The following is a 20,103-nucleotide window of genomic DNA, read 5'->3' on the forward strand; positions in this document are numbered from 1 at the left end:
AGGTGGCGAAATGGTAGACCAAAATTGCCAATTAATTAAAATAAATTTTGAGATTCTCATAAATTCTCAGAGAATTTATTTTTTCGGTAATATTCTCATTCTCATTACCGTTCTAAAAGTAATATCACCGGCTGAGAATGCTACCGGCAATTGATTTTATAACCTGAATTACGGCACATAATAATTTTTCCTCATGGATTGTCTAATAGAACACTTTCGCAATTGATTAAATTAAAAAGATTGCGTTCCCCCTATTTTCATAAAAAATGAGCCAATAAAAAAAATGTATATTTGCAGAAACGCACCTTGTCGTAGTTTCCAAACTACTCTGGGGCTCTTCCTTGATCTCAATTTTCACACTGACATCCTTGTTGGCATCTTTGACATCCTTGACATCCTTGACATCCTTGTTCTCCTTATTTTCTTTGTTTGCCTCCCTCGCGTCCTTCGCACTGACAGCGGACATCAAACTAACGACAGTCGAGGAAGTTGTGCTCGTGGTGCTGGCCAAACAAGACGGCGACGTCGTTGTCGTCGAGGTCGTCGTCGAGGAGGAACTCGTCGACTCCGTCAAGGAACTCGAGCTGCTGGTGGCCGTACTCGAGGAACTTGTCGTTAATATCGAGGCAGCGGAGGCGCTCGTCGTCGTGCTTGACGCCAAAGTTGTAGTCGTCGCCGCGCTTGACGACGTCATCGTCGTCGTTGTCGTTGTGACTGTCGTCGCCGTCACCGTCGCCGACAAATTACTCTGAGGGTTCTCCTGTGTCTTCTGCTGCTGTTCGCGTTGCAGCCTCGTCGTCACACCCGTCGAGAGAATGTCGATCGGCCCGATCGTCGAGTTACTATTATTTACCTGACAAGGAATAGAACAAACTTCTGTCAGATGTGTGTTTTAGATGTTCAAATATTCAATTTCAGGAAAATCGATACGGTTCGACAGCACAAGTGGTTCGTGTCTATGCTAAATTTCTCGAATTTTCCTGATTCCATCAAAAACAAAAAGTATTTTGAGAAATAAAATTTGCGTAAACAATTTCAACCTTGAAATTGTTTACGCAAAATTCATTTCACACAATACAGTTTAGTAGTTCAATTTAACGTAAATAAATGGGAGATTGAAAAGGGATTTTATTTGTACAAATTTCACAGCCCAAGGGAATACATTATTTGAAATAAAATTAATGTAGGTTCTATAGTACAGTTTATATGAAACGCTTTCAATTCCTAATATTTCAAGTCGAAATATATTATATTATCAAAAAATAGTAGAATTTTCAACCAAAATAGATGGATATTTAGACAAACATTCACACTGAATCCCGAAAATAAGGTTTTTTCCCGGTTCGCAAACATTTTTCACGGTCAATGAAATTTTAAAGAAACGACCTCTTTAGCTAAACTAATTTCCATTTAAAGTGATAAAAGAGCAGCAACTATTTTAAGCAATTTTAAGCTAGAAACGTTAAAAATTGAACGATTACAATTTCGCTATAAACTGAAAACTTCTTAAATTAAAAATTAATTTATTTTCATTTTAAATAGTTTTAAGTGCCCTTAAAAGCTTCCAGATTTTTGAAACATCTACATGTTACTTTACATTTATTCAAATTTTAAATTATTCTTGAAATTTTTTCAGAACTTCTAAACATATTTAAAAATTATTCGAACTTTTCCCAACAAATTTAGTAATCCTGCAAAATAACAAATATTTCCCTATAATCTTCCAGATCCATTTTTGGAAATTTTGCAAATCTTTTTAAATGTTTTTAAATATTCACTTAAAATTAATTTTTCAAAATAAAACTTTATTTTTAATTTTCCTAGAGATCTTAAGAAAATTTTTTATATTCTTTTGAAGCCTTTTATCATTCTTAAAAAGCTTGTCATTTTGTCGATTTTTTAGATAGCAGTTGAATTTTCAACAAGAAAAGTTGAAAGATAATTATGAATCCAGAAAAAAAGTCTCTTTTTACAAAACGTATGAATTCTCAGTGAAAATATAGTAGTTGATATTTAAATTTACAAAATTTTTAATTTTGAAACAAAAACAGTTAAATTCAACCAAAGAAATTGAATTTAGAACAAAATACATGAATCTTTTCTCTAAATATTTTAATTTTCGATTTAAAAAATCAATTTTTCAACTAAGTACTTTAAAAAATAATACGATTTTTAACCAAATAGTTAAATTTTCCACCTACAAAGACAAAATTAGTTTTTTTTTTATTACGAATCAGTCATCAGATGAAATATCAACAAAAACTTGTTGATATTTCTTTTTCTTTCTTGTCTAAAAAATCTGTTTTTGTAGAAAAATCAACTGTTTTATTAAACATTGATATTTTCCGATTGAAAATTCAACTATTTTACTAGAAAAATCATATTTTCTGGTTAAAAACTAACTTTGTTCAAAAATTTTTTGTTTTTAATTTGAAATTTAAATTTTAGAATTGAAATATCAATTGTTCTATTTTTAATTGAGAATTCAGCGACCTTTGTTAATAAAAATTCAATCATTTTGTTGTCTATTTTGTTGTCATTAAAACACAAAAATTCATTTTTTTGTTTTGTTAAAGACTCATCTTTAATATACTGTTTGGTTGAAAATATCTTTTTGAAATATAAGAAATTAAAAGCGTTTGAAATTAAATTTAATATCAGTATTTATATTAATTTTATTTTATTATTATTATAACCTCTCTGCTAGCATTTTCTTGATGAAATCGTCAAAAAACAATATTATAAGAAATAAATTTTACGTAAACAATTTCGATGTGGAAATTGTTTATGCAAAATTCATCTTTATCAAAAATCATCTTTTTATTAACAAAAATGCTTGGAAACTTTGATTTTCAATTTATTTATCGGAATATACATAAAAACAATTCCTAATTTTGGAAAAATCCAATGATTTTTTGATTGGGAGATTTTTTTCAGACACTTGCTAATTATTTAAATAAATTTCATAAAAAATACAAATTTTTACCAAATGCATCTGCGATAAGTTTCTAGAATTCCCTTTATAACATCATCAAAAAACAGTATTATGACTAATAAACTTTACGTAAACATTTTCAAGGTTAAAATTGTTTACACAACATTTATTTCTCATAATACTATTTTTTTACCCCATCAAGAAAAGTTTATGAGAAATAAACTTTACGTAAATTATTTCAAGGTGGAAATTGTTTACGCAAAATTGATTTTCAACAAAAATCATCTTTTTATTAACAAAAATAATTGGAAACTTTGATTTTCAATTTATTTGTTAGAATATGCGTAAGAACAATTCTTAATTCTGGAAAAATCCAAAGATTCTTTGGCTTAGGGGATTTTCCCAGACATTTGCTAATTATTTAAATATGTGCAATAAAAAATACAAATTTTTGTCAAATGTATCTGTGCTTAATTTCTAGAATTCCCTTGATTACATCATCAAAAAACAGGATGAGAAATAAACTTTACGTAAACAATTTCAAGGTTAAAATTGTTTACGCAAATTTTATTTCTCATAGTAGTATATTTTTACCGCATCAAGAAAATTTTATGAGAAATAAATTTTACGCAAACAATTTCAAGATGGAAATTGTTTACGCAAAATTCATCTTCATCAAAATGAATAATCAAAATGCATCTTTTTATTAACAAAAGTACTTGGAAACTTTGATTTTTAATGTATTTATCAGAATATACGTAAGAACAATTCTTAATTTTGGAAAAATCAAATGAGTTTTTGATTGGGAGATCTTTTTAGACAATCGCTAATCACTTAGATAAGTTTAATAAAAAATAAAAATTGATGCCAAATGTATCTGTGCTAAGTTTCTAAATTTTTTTTTGATGTCATCATCAAAAAACAGTATTATGAGAAATCAATTTTGCGTAAACAATTTTCACCTTGAGATTGTTTACGCAAAATTCATTTCTCACAATACTATTTTTTTTTTGTATCATCAAGAAAATTCTAGAAACTTAGCGGAGATGCGAACCACTTAATCTGTCGAAGTGCCTCGATGTCGGTAAGGTAGGAATCCATGATTACAATCCTGCCTATCTACAGAAGGTCAATAATGTTATTTGTTTTAAACCTACCTTATTGTTAGGATTGTTTCTAGAACTACGAGTGCGTCTCGACTTTCGTAGAAGTTGTTTGTAGTTTTCTGCTTTTTTAGTGAGGTAGTAATGATGCACACAATCTGGTACAGATTTGTGTTCGAAGGACTGGCCGATCGCCCCGAAATTTTTGGGATGTGAAAGGTACTTTTCTTTGAACAATTCGTGCTCCATCGAGCTCCAGACGTTGATCAATTTCCTCTCATTATGAACCGAATCTAGCTCGTCCGGTTGGAGTAAACCATTCCGATTCTGGAAGGCGATTCTTCTCTGCTTCACGTCCAAAAGTAAAGGTGGAATTACAGCGTAGGATCTCATCTTCTTGTCCTCCATCTGTAATCAGAATTCCCGAGAATCTTTGGAACAGGGTCTTCAAATTTTTCCTTTTTTTTTTTCTTTTAACACTCGCTTACTTAAGCTCGAAGGTGCGAACGAGAATTATTCTTGATAAACATTATTTCTCCATAAATAAAAAAGAGAAAATCTGATGTGAAGGACATGTGATACTTGCGGTATGAGCCATGTCAGTTAACCAGATTTTTATCCACACTAATCAATATTTTTCTATGAGAATTTGAGAAATAGTCAAGAACGTGAAAGCAGACAAAAAAAATGGGTTCCCTCGACAAATGAGTTTAGAGTTTACAATATTGACCCGATTTTTTTGTTTTTCATTGAAAAAAACAGTTGACGTTTAAACAAAAATTCCCTTTTTGTTAAACCGACTCATATTTATGTAATACCTTATAAAATAATTAAAGACACTCCTTACAAATTACAGGCCAAATAGCAGGTTACAACATTAAAGAAAATTTGCTAATTTTTTATTAACAAATTAATGAAATTACTTGAAAATTTTAATTTTCAATTTTTTTATCGGAATATACGTATAAACAATGTTTGATTACAATTTTGGATAAGTTCAATTACTTTTTTGATTGGGAGAGTTTTTCAGACAATTGTTAATTGTTTAAATAAATTTGATAAAAAATAAAGATTTTAGTCTATTTTCAACCGGTAGACTTGTTATTTTTAAGGAATAAAATTGAAATTTCTAAATAATTTAGGCCCTAGTTTGTTTTTTTGACCTGAAAATAGTCAAGATTTCAGATGAAAAATTGTCGACAACAATTTACTAACTGTTTTTCACCGGAAATTTATTTTTTAAGCAAAATAATTATAGTTCGAACAAGAATTTCAATTTTTGAACCTTTTCAGGTTATTTTGAACAAAAATCATTAGATTTATTTAAAATAGCAAAATTTACAAGCTTAAAAATGTGTTGATTGTGTTAGTGCTTTTTGTCAAAAAATTGTATTAAAAAAAAATCACAGGATTTTTAAGATTCTGATTATTCTTCAGATTATCATTCAAAATCATTAAATTAGCCATTTTTGGCTTTTCCGGCTTTTTATACCGGAAATTGCTCCCCTTAATCAAAAATCGATGGATTTCGAAGACATTTTAATTTTTTTATTTTAGGTTATATTTGTTTTTTTCACCGGAAATCGGTATAGTTTTCAAATAATATTTACAACTTTGGAACAATTTTGAGTTACGCTAACATTTTTCACCGAAAATCGATTAGTTTCAACAAGAAACATTAAATAAAAATATATATATTTACAATTTTCAACCAATTTAGGTTATGTTTATTCGCTAGCTGAAATTGGAATTTTTAAACAGAAATCGTTAGATTTATATGAAATCACTTTCGTTTAAAATAATAAAATTTACAAGCTTGAGCAATTTTTTATTGTGTTAGTGCTTTGCTTTTCGTCGAAGATTGATATTAAAAAAAAAGATTTTTTAGACTGTGATTATTCTTCAGAATATCATTTAGTTTAGAATAATTAATTTCTCAGTTTTTGTGGTTTTTCACGGAAATCGAAATCAACAGACATTTTTAAAGAAAATTTATAATTTGGAACCAATTTTAGTTTCTAACATTTTTAATCAGAAATCGGTTGTTTTAAGCAAAACAAAATTACGTTTAAAAGAAGATTTCGAATCTTAAACAATTTTTGGTTATGTCAGATTACAGTTTTTCCTCGAAAACTAATATTTTTAGTAAAAACAAAAAGCATACGATTTTTCCGATTATTATTAAGTCATTAAATTTAATCTTTTTTCCGTTTTATACCGAAATCTGTATAAAATTCGAATGAGATTCACAATTTTGCAGCAGTTTCAGGTTATGTTAAAATTGTACGGCAAAAACCGATTGTTTTTGAGAAAAAAAAACGCTGGTTTAAAAAGTAATCGTTACATTTAAATAACATAACTTTTGTTTATAATAATAAAATTTAAAATCTTGAACAATTTTGTGATTGTGTGTGCTTTTCCTCAAAAACTGTTATTTTCGATAAAAAAAAAATCATGATTTTTTAGATAATGATAACTCTTCAGATTATCATTTAGAATAATTAAATTCACAGTTTTTTTGGGGGGGGGGGGTACGTTTTATATAAAAAATTGCTATTTTTAATTAAAAAATCATTGTATTTCGAAGAAACTTAAATTTTTTCGTTTTAGGTTATGCTTGATTTTTTCATCGGAAATTGAAATCAACAGATATTATCAAAGAAAATTTACAATTTAGAACAACTTTTGGTTATTTTTAAATTTATGTGCTTTTGGTTATGTTAACATTTTTGACCAGAAATAGGTTATTTTCAGCAAAACAAAAATTCCGTTTAAAACAGTTACAATCTTAAACAATTTTTGGTTATGTCAGGTTACAGTTTTTCTTTGAAAACTAATATTTTTAGTTAAAAAAAAAAAAAATCAAAAGATTTTTCAGATCATTATTAAGTCATTAAATTCACTCATTTTTTGTTGCGTTTTGTACAGGAAATCGGTATAAAATTCATATGAGACTCAACATTTTTGAACATTATTAGGTTATGTTAAAATTTTACACCAAATGCCGGTTATTTTGTAGAAAAGAACATTAAATTTAAAAAAAGATGTGCAATCTTAACCCTCAAACGGTACATTCCAACCCAGTGTAAACGGTACACTGGTGCGAATTGGTTTGTTTGCAATGTTAATATTAATTATTTAATATATTGAACATATAATAAACAACTAGCATATATCACACATATTTAACATATGTGGGGATAATCCGCTACAGCTGTGTTTACGTAAATGCAAAAAAAAAAAATTTTCAACTTCGGGTGCGAATTCGCACCAGTATACCGTTAGAGGGTTAAAAAATGTATTATATTATTTTAGCGTTTTCCGTCTAAAAGCGTTATTGTTATTTCAAAGAGTATTCACGATATTTGAACAAGGAATGTGTATTAGCGTTTTCACCGGAAATATTTTTTCAAACTGATTATTCATTGTCGAAAAATTTTCTAATGACTAAAATCTGTATATCTTCAATAAAATTCGTTATTATAATTTCAACAGTCACTTTAGATTATTTTTTTAATTGGTAACTAAACATTATTTTTACGCCTATTCCGAACAAAAACCTAATTAAAAAAAGTCTCCGAGCATTTTTAATGTTGAAGTAGCACTTTCACTCATTAATTTGTTAATAAAATAATAATTTGTAAGGTGTGTCTTTACTGATTTTACAAATTTTTACATGAATATTGCCATCTCTGGACTAGCCTAATATATATATATATATATATCACGTTCTTTACCACATTCCAAAATTCCAAAGAAAAATATTTATTACTTTAGGCAAACACCTGGGAAAATTCGATTCATTTCATAAATATCACACGCACTTAAGTAAATTAAATACTATTAATCGAGAAAATAAACAATTTAAAAATGCTGCAACTGGAATTTGAAATCTTAAAAAGAAAAAAAAGGAATGAATTCCTCTAGAGTCTAGATAATTGTAGAGCCTTTTTGAATCCGAAAAGTGACTTTTTACTATTTATGGATCGACTTTTCTCCCGATTGACGAAAAAAAAAACTGATCGATCCATAATTAGTAATTAGTATCGTTAGAGAAATTGTGCATACTTTACTAACCTGACGGGCTCTAATTGCATTTTTTAACTCTGTCGACATTTCCTCCTGGGGAATCAGATAAGACAAGAAATCTTCATTGAAGCGTCCACGAAATATATAAACTTAAATAACGATTAATTAACTTAAAACGCGAACTTTTTCAAAAGCGATAAATAAAGAAATGTTAAATATTGAGTAGATGAAGAAAATACATAAATGGAAAGAAACTGTTTTTTTTTTTTGTTTTTTTTTTTCCGAAGTTGGAAGTTAGGATCTTCGAGATTTTCAACTTGGAAAAACGAACGTTATCGAGTGGACTTCTTTAAATTATTTTTGCTGGATAATTTTGTTGTCGTGAGAGTAAGTCCGATTTCGAATTGTCAGATGGTAATTTTTTCAGTCTTCTCCATCCATTTATCCGGTGTCGTGTTATTCACCTTCTGCCTGACCATCACTTGGTAGGCGAACGTGAGAGAAAATCGATACCTAAATCTCGCGAGAACCAAGCTGTTACCAACTGTTGTGTATTTTGCAGAAAGCCAGCCTCTATGCCTTTATTATACCTTTATACCTTTATTATACCTTTTCAAAGCAAATAATTGTTTTTTTTTTTTTTTTGCACAAAAATTGATGGAAAATTTCATGTAGAGAATAAAACCTTTTTCGTTTTAAACCAGCGGTGTAGTACGAAAAAAAAACGTCGCCTAGAGGAGGTTTTTTTCCGTCACCTACGTTACCAGTGGGTGGCTAAAAACGAAGTTTGGCAAAAAAGAAAGAAAAAACCCTAGAAGAAAACTGAACTATAATTTTGGCTGAAAAAAAAAATTTTCAACTTCGGGTGCGAATTCGCACCAGTATACCGTTAGAGGGTTAAAAAATGTATTATATTATTTTAGCGTTTTCCGTCTAAAAGCGTTATTGTTATTTCAAAGAGTATTTACTTTATACCTTTATTATACCTTTTCAAAGCAAATAATAGCGATTCTTTTTGTTTGTTTATTTTTTTTTTTGCACAAAAATTGATGGCAAATTTCATGTAGAGAATAAAACCTTTTTCGTTTTAAACCAGCGGTGTAGTACGAAAAAAACGTCGCCTAGAGGAGGGTTTTTTCCGTCACCTACGTTACCAGTGGGTGGCTAAAAACGAAGTTTGGCAAAAAAGAAAGAAAAAAAACCCTAGAAGAAAACTGAACTATAATTTTGGCTAAAAGTTCTTTTTTTTTTTATTAAAGAAAATACTGTTATATTTTTGCTTCAGAATTCATCTTGTTTGGTTAAAAATTCTATTACTTGATGGAATATTTAATTATTTTGCTGCAAATGTAATTATATGGTCGAAAATAAATTTTTGAAACTGATAATTAAATACAGGTTTTAGGTTGAAAATTCAACTACTTTTTGAAAAGTTGAACTCTTTTGTTGAAAAAAAAAGTTTTTTGGTGGAAAATTAATCTTTTTTTGAATTGAAAATTCGACTACTTTGGTAGAAAATTACTTTCTTTTGCTTGCAGAAAATTATTGCTTAAAATTGCTCTTTTTTTGTGATGAATTTTAAGATGAAGTTTTTAAACTGACTATGAGACTATTCCATTTTTCGTTAAAAAATTATATTTTTTAGTTAGAAAATTTAACAATTTGGTAAAAAATTTAATCTTTTTTGGATAAAAATTCGTATTTCTTGGTAGAAATTCAATCTTCTTTGTAAAAAATTTATCCTTTTTGATGAAAAACTTAATTGTTCGGCTGGAATATCAACTGTTTTTGCTTCGTTGAGAATTCATGTATTTTAAGAATTTATAACTGTAGTTGAAAATTTAACTATTTTCTTTTAAATGTACTTTTATGTAAAACATTCTACTTCTTTATAGAAAATTAATCCTTTTTTTTAAACTAATGTTTTTCAAAATTCATGTATATTGTTTAAAATTTGCTTTTTTTTGTAAAAAATTAATTTTTTTCTTTTAAAACTCATATTTTTAGCTAGAAATTCAACTATTTGGTTAAAAGCTGAACTCTTTTGTTAAAAATTCATCTTTATGAATTGAAAATTCAACTACTTTGGTAGAAAATTACTTTCTTTCTTGGAAAATTGAACTTCATTGTTTAAAATTGTTGTTGTTTTTTTTGAAAATTAAGTATTTAAAATTTTCCTTAAACATTTGGTGTTCAAAAAATATCTTTTTTAATTAAAAATGTAATGATTTGGTAGAAAATTTAGATTTTTTAGTTAAAAATTTACATTTCTTGGTAGAAATTTATCCACTTTGGTTAAAAATGCAATTGTTTGTTTGGCATATCAACTGTTATATGCTTCGTTAAAAATTCAACTTTTTTAAGGATTCATAATTGTAATTGACAATTCAACTATTTGCTTTTAAATTAACATTTATATTAAAAATTCTACATTTTACAGAAAATCCGCCTTTTTAGTTTGAAATTTCAAAAAGTTGGTAGAAAATTCAAATATTTCGTTGATTATTCAACTTTGTGGTTGAAAAGTCAAATATGTGGGTTGTAAATTCAACTTTTTTTGAAGATATTTCGTCTTTTTGGCCTTAAAATTAAATAATTTGGTTGAAAATTCGGTGAAAAATTGAACTGATTTGTTAAAAATTAATTTTTTCGCAGAAAAATTCATATTTTTGGATTAAAAATTCAACTACTTTGGAAGGAAATGACTTTTTTAACTTGAAAATTTAACTTTATTGTTTAAAATTATCTTTTTGATTTAAAATTAATTTTTTGAACTGACAATTAAATTCCTTGGTTGAAAATTTATCTTTTTGATTTAAAAATTTAACAATTTGGTAGAAAAATAAACTTTTTAGGTTAAAAATTCTACTTTTTTGTAGATAATTCATCTGTTTGGCTTTATAATTAAATAATTTCGTTCAAAATTCTTCTTTTTTTGGTAGAACATTAAACTTTTTGGTTGAGAATTCAACTATTTGATTGATGAATCATTTTTCTTGATTGAAAATTATCCTTTTTGTTAAAAATTCATCTTTTTCGATACAAAAATCCAGTTGAATATGAACTTTTTTTTATGAAAATTCAACTGTCCTCTAGAAAATGTGTCTTTTTGTCTTGAAATTTCAAAATACTTGATTAAATTGTGATTTTTTTTTGTCAGAAAATTCGACTTTGATTAAAAATTCATCTTTTTATGCTGAAAATTTAACAATTTTGTTAAAAATCTAATTTTTTTTTTTTTAATTGAACTATTTTATGGAAGTTATCATTTCTGGTCCAAAAAGTTCAACAATGTTGTTAAAAATGTATCCTTTTGGATTGGAAATTCAACTTTTATGGCAGAAAAGTCATCCTTCTCTGTTGAAAAGTTACATTTTCCTTAAAAATTCAACTGTGTTCGAAAAAGTTAATTTTGTTGACTTGAAAATTCATCGATCCGATTAAAAATTAAACTATTTTTTGTAAAACTCATATCTTTTACTGAAAAGTTGATCAATTTAGTTACTAATTAAACTATTTGGTTTTAAACTAATTTTTTTGGTTTGAAAATCCGGCTTTTTCTGTTAAAAATCTATTTCTTCGTAGAGAAAATATTTTTTTCTAATGAATTATTGAATTCAATATGTAAAAAATACTAAAACTGGTAACGCAGATTATGAATGGCCCATATAACTTGAAAAAACTGCACTACTGTTTTAAACAATTGATTATCATCAATTCCCTTTAATTCGGCGAAATTGTTTTTAAAAAATGTTTAAACGAAGGAAAGTTAATAATTGTAAGCATGTGCGATTAGCAGTGGTGAGTAAAGTAAAGCCTCAAGCAGTTAGATTGTAAATAAACTCTTGTGCAAGTCACGAAAGAATCTCTTCCTTCTCTTCGCGCTCAGTCACGACATTTTAACCAGTTTTTTTTTTCTCACAGAAAACAATCAGGAGAAATAAGACATTTCAACGAAACAGTGGACAGGAAGTTCAGAAGTTAGCTGAAGTAGAACAGAGACGTAAAAATTGGTTCGAAACTTTCAAATTCCAAGTGCTAAATTAAAATAAAACATAATTGATTAAACAAAGCAGCTTTTAAATCTCTGAAGACATTGAGAGTGTTAGTAATTTATCCAAGTTCCAGGGCCTAAAATCTTACGTGCTTCGACACAATTTGTGTAGTCGGGATTTAAAAGTTTGTAGCCAAAGTCAATTTTTAAAAAGATATTTAAAAATTTGAAATAACTCTGGAAATAATTAAATATTTTAAAAAGTTTTTGGGTTCTTTTTAAAACTAAGTCTCCGCAGTATTTTTATAAATTAACATTTTTATAAATATTACTAACACTGATTAAAAAACTTTAAAAAATATTTATTATTTCTAGTGTTTCCAGTTTTACGAAAACATCGAAATTTGACGTTTTTTCAAGTGTAGAATGTCCAGTCTTTTAAACTAATTATTTGGTTTAAATTCTACAATTGTGTTATAAAGTCATTCTTTTTTTATTAAAATTTTTATTATTTTTTAACTGAAAAATCTTTCAATGTAGAAATTTCAACTCTTTTCTAGTAAATTAACTTTTTTGTTAAAAACTGATATTTTCAGGTTTGAAAATTCAATTGTTTTCTAGACTTTTATGAATTAAAAAGTTCAAAGATTCCTGATTAAAAAATGTAAATCCATTCGCTATTATTTGCAATACTCTAAATGTAAGACAGAAATCAATAAATTTGTAAATTTTCAAAATTATATATATATCATTTTAAGAAATTTTAATTTAGAAACATTAAAAATTGAACGATTTACAATTTGGCTCAAAACTTAACACTTTTCAAAGTAGAAGTTGAATTATTTTTATTTCAAATCGTTTTAAATTAATAATTGCTAAATTAGTATTTATACATAAAATTCACGGTCATTTACCGACTTTTTTCATTTATTCTTTTATTCAACTGTTTTTAGTTTTAAATAAAAATTCTTTTTTATGGAAAATTTAATTCATTTGTTGAGAATTTCCCTAGTTTATAAAAAAAATAATGTTTCGAGTTAAAGATTCATTAATTTAGTTGAAGATTTATCTTCTTGATTGAAAATTTGTTGAATTGTTGAAAAATACCAGTTTGAAAACAATTATTTTTATTAGAAATAGAACTATTCAATTTTTGGTCGAAAATTGATACATATTAGATGAAAATTCAACTTTTTTCGTACAAAATTAATGTATTTAGTTAAAAATCCGTATTTTGTGGCAGAAATTTTCTAAAAAAAAAAGAATTTTTTTTGGTTATGATTGAAAAAATATCTTTTTTAGTTTAAAATTCAACTGTCTTCGTGAAAAATTAATGTATTTATTTCAGAATTCGTATTTTTTGGTCGATAATTAATTTTCTTATTGAAAATTTAAGTATTTTGTTTAAAAACAATTTTTTTCAATAATTCAACCACTTGTTTGAAAATTGGTCACATTTGGTATAAAATTAATTCTCAATTAAAATTGAATTAGAAAAAATGATAATAAAATTCAATTATTTGGTTCAAAATTAATCAATTTCATAGAAAAATTAATCTTTTTCATAGAAAAATCCTTATTTGTTTTAAAATTCAACTGAATTGGTAGAAAATTAATTTTTTTGGTCAATAATTTCACTAAAAATTTAATTATTTTTTTATTAGATAATTAAGATTCTTGGTTGAAAATTCATCTTTTCGGTTGAAACGGGAACTACTTCGTTTAAAATTAATTAATTTTGATAAAAAAATTGTTTTATTGGTAAAAATTAATTACTCTTGCTTAAAAATTAATATTCTCTTACTTGGTCATTATTTATTTATTTTTTGTTTAAATTGAACAGTTTTGATGCAAATTTATTTGTTCTTATTTGAAAATTCAACCCCTTGGTTGAACATTCATGTTTGTCTTTTACGGTAGTAAATCCATCTTCTCGGTTGAAAATTTAAATATTTTGTTTAAAAACCATCTTTTTTGGTTGGTATTTTTTATTAAGAAATTCAACCACTTGTTTGAAAATTGGTCTTATTCGGTAGAAAATGAATTCTCAATTCAAATTGAATTAGAATGAACCATAAGAAAATTCAATTATTTGGTTCGAAATTAATCTATTTCGTAGAAAATTTACTAATTCTGTCGAAAAGTAATTTTTAACTGAAAATGTATTGATTTAACTGTCAATTCGAATTTTGGCAGTAGAAAATTAATCTTTTTCATAGAAAATTCATTACTTCGATCAATAATTTCACTGAAATTTTTATTTTTGGCAAAAATTTGTCTTTGTTAGTTGATCACTCATTTATTATGTGGAAATTTCGTTTTTTTTTGTAGATAATTAAGATTCTTGGTTGAAAACTAATCTTTTCGGTTGAAACGGGAACTATTTCGTTTAAAATTAATTTTTTTTTATAACAAAAATCGTTTTATTGGTAAAAATTAATTCCTCTTGCTTAAAAATTTAATCTTCTCTTACTTAAAAATTATTATCATTTTTTCAAATTCAACAATGTTGGAAAAAGTATTTTTTGTTCTTGTTAAAAATTCAACTATTTTGTTGCAAATTTCTCTTCGTGGGTTGAAAATTCAACTAATTTGGTAGAAAAATTTTAGTTAAAAAGTTAACTGCTTTTTTTTCGTCTTTTTGTGTTTGAAAATTTATCAAATTATGTAAAAATTCATCTTCTTGATTGAAAATGTAACCATATTTTGTTTAAAAATCATATTTCTTAGTTAAAAAAAATTAACTGCTTGATTGAAAGTTGAACCACTTTCTTAAAAATTGATTTTTCTGATTAAAGATTTTTAATATTAGTAGAAAACTTAACTCCTTGATTTAAAATTGGACTTTTTTTTTGTACAAAATTGAACTTGAATGAAAATTCATCCATTTAATAAAAAAATACAACCTTTCGACTTGAAATCTCAAAAAATTATTTCCCTATTTTTAGATTAATTTTGCCTGTGAAGCCTGTCATTGATAAAAAAAAAACCCCCGTTTTTTTAACTTCTTGCAACTATCGGAATGGGTCGACATACACAAAGTGCATGTCCAAAATTCGAAAGATTTTAGGCCCTGCCAAGTTCCATAATTCAGGACAACAACACACGATATATCCAAAATTCCATTGGAATCCTTGAAAAGCGAAGGTCCCAAAATTGGAAAGGAACAAATTCCTAAAAACGGAGAACTAATAAAGTCCTAATACCAAAATTGCATGCAAGCTATTCAATCTTGGAATTGGGCCTTTATCTTGAATCGCGAGAAAAAGAAAAAAAAAATATTTTCCCAACGACAAAAGCAAATAGGTAAAAAAAAAAACACGAAGATAATTTTTCTCCCCTCGAGTTGGACTCAACGAGTCGCTGATTGATTATCTCCTCCTCGCCACTCACCTTCTCGCTTCTACGCGCCCCTTTCTTCATCTCAATATCGACATTTTATCTCTAATGTGATCAAAGATCAAGAAGATTGACTCGACTAATTCCACGGTCCATGAAGAATAGGGTGGCCCTTATTTTTCAAAATTATATTCTCCTCATCGTCTCATCACCCAATTTTCTTCGAATGCCCCAGAAAGTTTTTCTCAAAATTTAGGCAAATTCGGAATATATTAATCCGTGTCTCAAACAAAAAGGATGTTTTCCCATTGATTTAATATGGGTCAGAAGTTTTCTATGATTTAAAAAATTGAAACGATATGTCTTACGCAAGAAAAAAACATACTTATGAAAAATAATACTTTTAATAATAATCTTTTTGATTGATTAAAATTCAAGCATTTTTCAAAAATGGGTAGGAAGCGAAAGTAACGACAAAATTAAATTGTAAAAAAAAACGTAAAATAATTTTTTTTTTATTTGAAATGAAATCAAAAATATTATTTTGATTCCTTAAATCATAGGATAATTTTTTAATTTCCAACATATTTTTTAACGAATTTTTAATTGTTTAAACAATTTAAATATGTTTAAATAATTGATTTCTTGTAGAAATCACAAAATAGGTATATATTAATAGATCTTGTTTTTATAATGAAAAACGTATTTCTTTAGCAATTTTTCAATAAATTTTGACATTCACCTTTCTGTTTGTTCATGGTTTTTTTATACAAGTTGTCATTATTTAAATAATTTTATATGGTTGAATTTATTTCTCTAAAAATGAACATGGTTTTAAAATATATGTTAAAATTCCCAAATTCTAAAGGAATTAAATTGCTTACTGTTTTCTTAAAAATTCTATATTATTTTAGTTTAAAAATTCAAATATTTTAAATTAAAATAATTCAACACTTGATTGAAAGTTGAACTACTTTCTTTGGATTTTTTTTTGCAGATTCACCTTTTCTGTTGAAAATTTAACTATTTTTTTTTAAAATTCGTTCTCTTTTAGTTAAAAATTTAACTATTTCTTTGAAAATTCGTCTTTTTGGTAAAAATTTTGACTTCTTGGTAAAAAAATTCAGCGATTTGGTTGAAAATTCATTCTTTGTTTTTAAAGATTCATGATTTTAGTTAAAAATGTGTCTTTACTAATAAAAATTTGTATTGTTTGGTTGAATTTAACTCTTCTTGGTTTAAAATTAACACGCTATCAGGTTGGGAATTTAATTACTAAATTGAAAGTTGAACTAATTCCTTAAAAATGTATCTTTTTGGAAGACTCATCTTATTCGTTGTAAATTTAACTGTTTTTTTTTTCTTGAAACTTAATTTTTTAACAGAAAGTTTAGTTAAAAATTCGACTTTTTCGGCAAAAAATTAATTTTCTGCGATAAAGACTCACATTTTTGTTTTGAACTACTTTATTTAATATTTATTCTTTTCTTTGAACATTAATCTTTTTGGTTGAAAATTTAACTTTTTTGTTGAAAATTATTTTTTTTTTACTAGATATTTAACTATTTGCTTTTTTGTTAAGAATTAATTTTTCTTCCTTGAAAATCTTAGTTGGAGTCTCTTTAGTTAATAAAGTTCGTTTAAAATTAATATAATTAGTACAAAATACATATTTTTTAAATGTAAATCTTACTATTTTGTGGAAAATTGATCTTTTTTCGTCGAAAATTCAACTATTTGCTTGAAAAAGCATGCATCTAGCTAAAAATTTCTTTTTTTTTCGCAGAAAATTAATCCTCTTGATTGAAAATGCATATTTTTTATTGGAAATTCATGTATTTAGTTAAATTTTCGCATTTTGTAGTAGAAAGTTGATCTTCTTACATGAAAAAATTTCTTTTTGGTAAAAAATTCATTTATTTATTTCAAAATTTATCTTTCTGGGCAGAATTAAACTTCGTTTTTTTTTTGTTAAAAATAAATTTTACTTACTAAAAATTAGAAATATTCGATTTTCAATTGTAAATCTTAGTTGAAATCTCTTTAGTTGAAAAACTTCATAAAAAAATTAATGCATTCAGTTCAAAATTAATTTTTTTGTGGAAAATTTGCCTATTTTTTTAAAAATTGATCTTTCCCGATTGAAAATTTATGTATTTATATAAAAATTATTACTATTTTTTTGTATAAAATTAATCTTCTTGATTGAAAATGCATCGTTTTGACTAAAAATTTATCTTTTTGATGGAAATTGACGTAATTAGTTCAATTTTTGTATTATTTAGTAGAAAATTAATCTTCTTAATTAAAAATTGATCTTTTTGGTTGAAAATTTATTTATTTTTTTGAAAATTCATCTTTTTTATTTGAAATTCACCTATTTAATTAAAAATTTATTTATTTTATTAGAAATTCCTGTTTTTTGATTGAATTAAACTGTTTTCAAAATTAGCATATATTTAGTTGAAAATATATTCACTTGCAATTCATCTTTTTGGATGAAAATTGAACTATTTTGATAAGACTTAGATTTTTTTTGGTTTAAAATAATTATTTTTTACGAGAAATTGAACTGTACGATTTTTAGTTGAAAATATTGGTTGAAAAACAGCATTAAAAATTAATGTATTCGATTCAAAATTAATTTTTCTATGGAAAACTCGACTTTTTTTTTTAATTTATTTTTTCTTGTCGAAAAATCATATATCGAGCTAAAAATTCGTTTTTTTTTTGTAGAAAATTAATCTTCTTATCTAAAAATTTATCTTTTTTGGTTGAAAATTCATTTATTTTTTCGAAAATTGGTCTTTTTTTGGTAGAATTGAACTATTTTTTAATCAAAATTAATCTATTTTATTAGCAATTCGTGTATCTTGATTGAATTAAACTGTTTTCAAAATTAGCATATTTTTAGTTAAAAATATATTCAATTGCAATTTTTTTTTTTTTTTTTTTTTAAAATAAATTTGATTTACTTCATTGAAAAATAATTTTTTGGTAGAAAATTCATATTTTTTATTTTAAATTCAACTATTTTGTTAAAAATGCATAGATTTTATTAAAAATTCTTGTATTTTGGTTGATTTAAATTGTTTTCAAAATTAGGATATATTTAATTGAAAATTTACTCTTTTTATTCAAAATTCAATTATTTGATTTAAAAAACTCATGAATAATATTGAAAATTCGTGTTTTTCTGTTGAATCAAACTATTCTTGATTTAAAATTAGCACATTATTTACTGAAAAATTAAACTACACGATTAAAATTTTAATTACTTCTTAAACATTTTTTTCTTTAAGATTCATCTTTTTAGATGAAAATTTAACTATTCAATCTTTGGTTAAAACATGATCTTTTTTAGTTAAAAATTCAACTATTTTGTTTCAAATTCATGTATTTAGTGAAAAATTCGTATTTTTTGGTAGAAAATTAATCTTCCTAATTAAAAATTAATATATTTTTTTTTTATTTTAAAATTCATCATTAATGAACAAAGGATACATAAGAATATAAAAATGTGTTGAAAACCTTGCTAAAGAAATACGTTTGATTCTTGAATAACCTATGTAATTCAATATATAATTCTTGTTTAAACTGTTGATAAATTAGAAACAAAAAATAATAAACTCAATATTCATTGTGAGACACTTCTGCAAGAAATAAATTGTTCTTTATATTTAAAGTTACGTTAATAGCAAATTTTCGCATTGAAATAATATTAAACAGATTGGGGGGAAAAAAATGCCTTTTTCTTTGGGACACGGACTAAAATTAGCCGATGAAGGAAGGAAGAAAGGAAGAAATAAATGTGAGAGGGTGTGAGTGAATAAGGGCCACCCTAGTGAAGAATCAAATAGAGATATACCTCCTGCTCCTGAAGGCCATCCATGATTTCTTCGAGGTCAGCCTCGCTCTTGATGCGAGCGCCGACCCGGTTGAAGCGTTCTTTATCCTCTCTCTGCTTTCGCAACTCGGGAAATACCTTCTCGAAGAAATCGCGGTTCTTCGCCTCCTTCGTTTTCCGCTTTTGGGTCGACTCGGCCCTCTCGACTTTGCGATGCCAGTCCTGGACGAGGACGGCGTAGGTCTGCGACTGCTTCCGATGCTGATTGGCTCGTTCCGCGTGCTCCTTGCGCAGCCGCAAGATCAGCTTCGGCCGCACACTCGTCTGGTGCTTCTCACGATTCTCCTGATAGACGACTGTGTCCGAGGGCTGATTGTACAGCGGCAGGTCCACCTTCGGCCCGAGTCGGTCCAACACCCGGTGCGCCTCTTCCGCTTTTTTCTTTAAAAACAAAACAAACAAACATTACTCAATCATTACACTGTCGTGTCGTCCTGGTTATAATTTTATGGCACGCTTAAAAGTAGTAACAAACAATTCAAAATCACTCGACTGATTTAAATTCAATGAATGAATTAAGAGGAAGTTGAGGGAAACGAGAAGAATTCGATGAAATTCATGAAAATTCAAGGTGAATTAAAAAAAAGGATTTCAGAGAATTTAAAAGAATTCAGGGTACATTTTTGAGAATTCAGGGTGAATTCTAAACAAACATTTTTATTCAAATTTTTCAAACACTACTAATTTCTAGCCAAAAAAAAATCACTAATGATTCCAAAACAATTTAAAAGAATTTAAATGAAGTGGAAAAGTTGAACAAATCCATTTATTTCAGTCAAATTTGAGTGAGTATAAA

General features: G+C 26.4%; 1 protein-coding gene across 6 annotated transcripts in view; it reads right to left on the reverse strand.

The window, feature by feature from the left end:
* The window catches only part of LOC117173353, a 136,213-nt gene that overhangs the window by 61,284 nt on the left and 54,826 nt on the right, over positions 1-20,103 (reverse strand). For 4 of the 6 annotated variants that reach the window (XM_033361856.1, XM_033361857.1, XM_033361855.1 and 1 more), the window contains 4 exons: positions 19,269-19,688; positions 8,116-8,160; positions 4,093-4,446; positions 306-853 (listed from right to left, as the gene is read on the reverse strand). In XM_033361856.1, the coding sequence (XP_033217747.1) occupies positions 306-853; positions 4,093-4,446; positions 8,116-8,160; positions 19,269-19,688 (1,367 nt within the window). The remainder of the gene's footprint in view (positions 1-305; positions 854-4,092; positions 4,447-8,115; positions 8,161-19,268; positions 19,689-20,103) is intronic. The other 2 variants (XM_033361860.1, XM_033361858.1) reach the window with 1 other exon arrangement.

The sequence above is a fragment of the Belonocnema kinseyi genome, chromosome 5 (assembly GCF_010883055.1).
Source record: "Belonocnema kinseyi isolate 2016_QV_RU_SX_M_011 chromosome 5, B_treatae_v1, whole genome shotgun sequence".
NCBI classification, from domain to species: Eukaryota; Metazoa; Arthropoda; class Insecta; order Hymenoptera; family Cynipidae; genus Belonocnema; species Belonocnema kinseyi.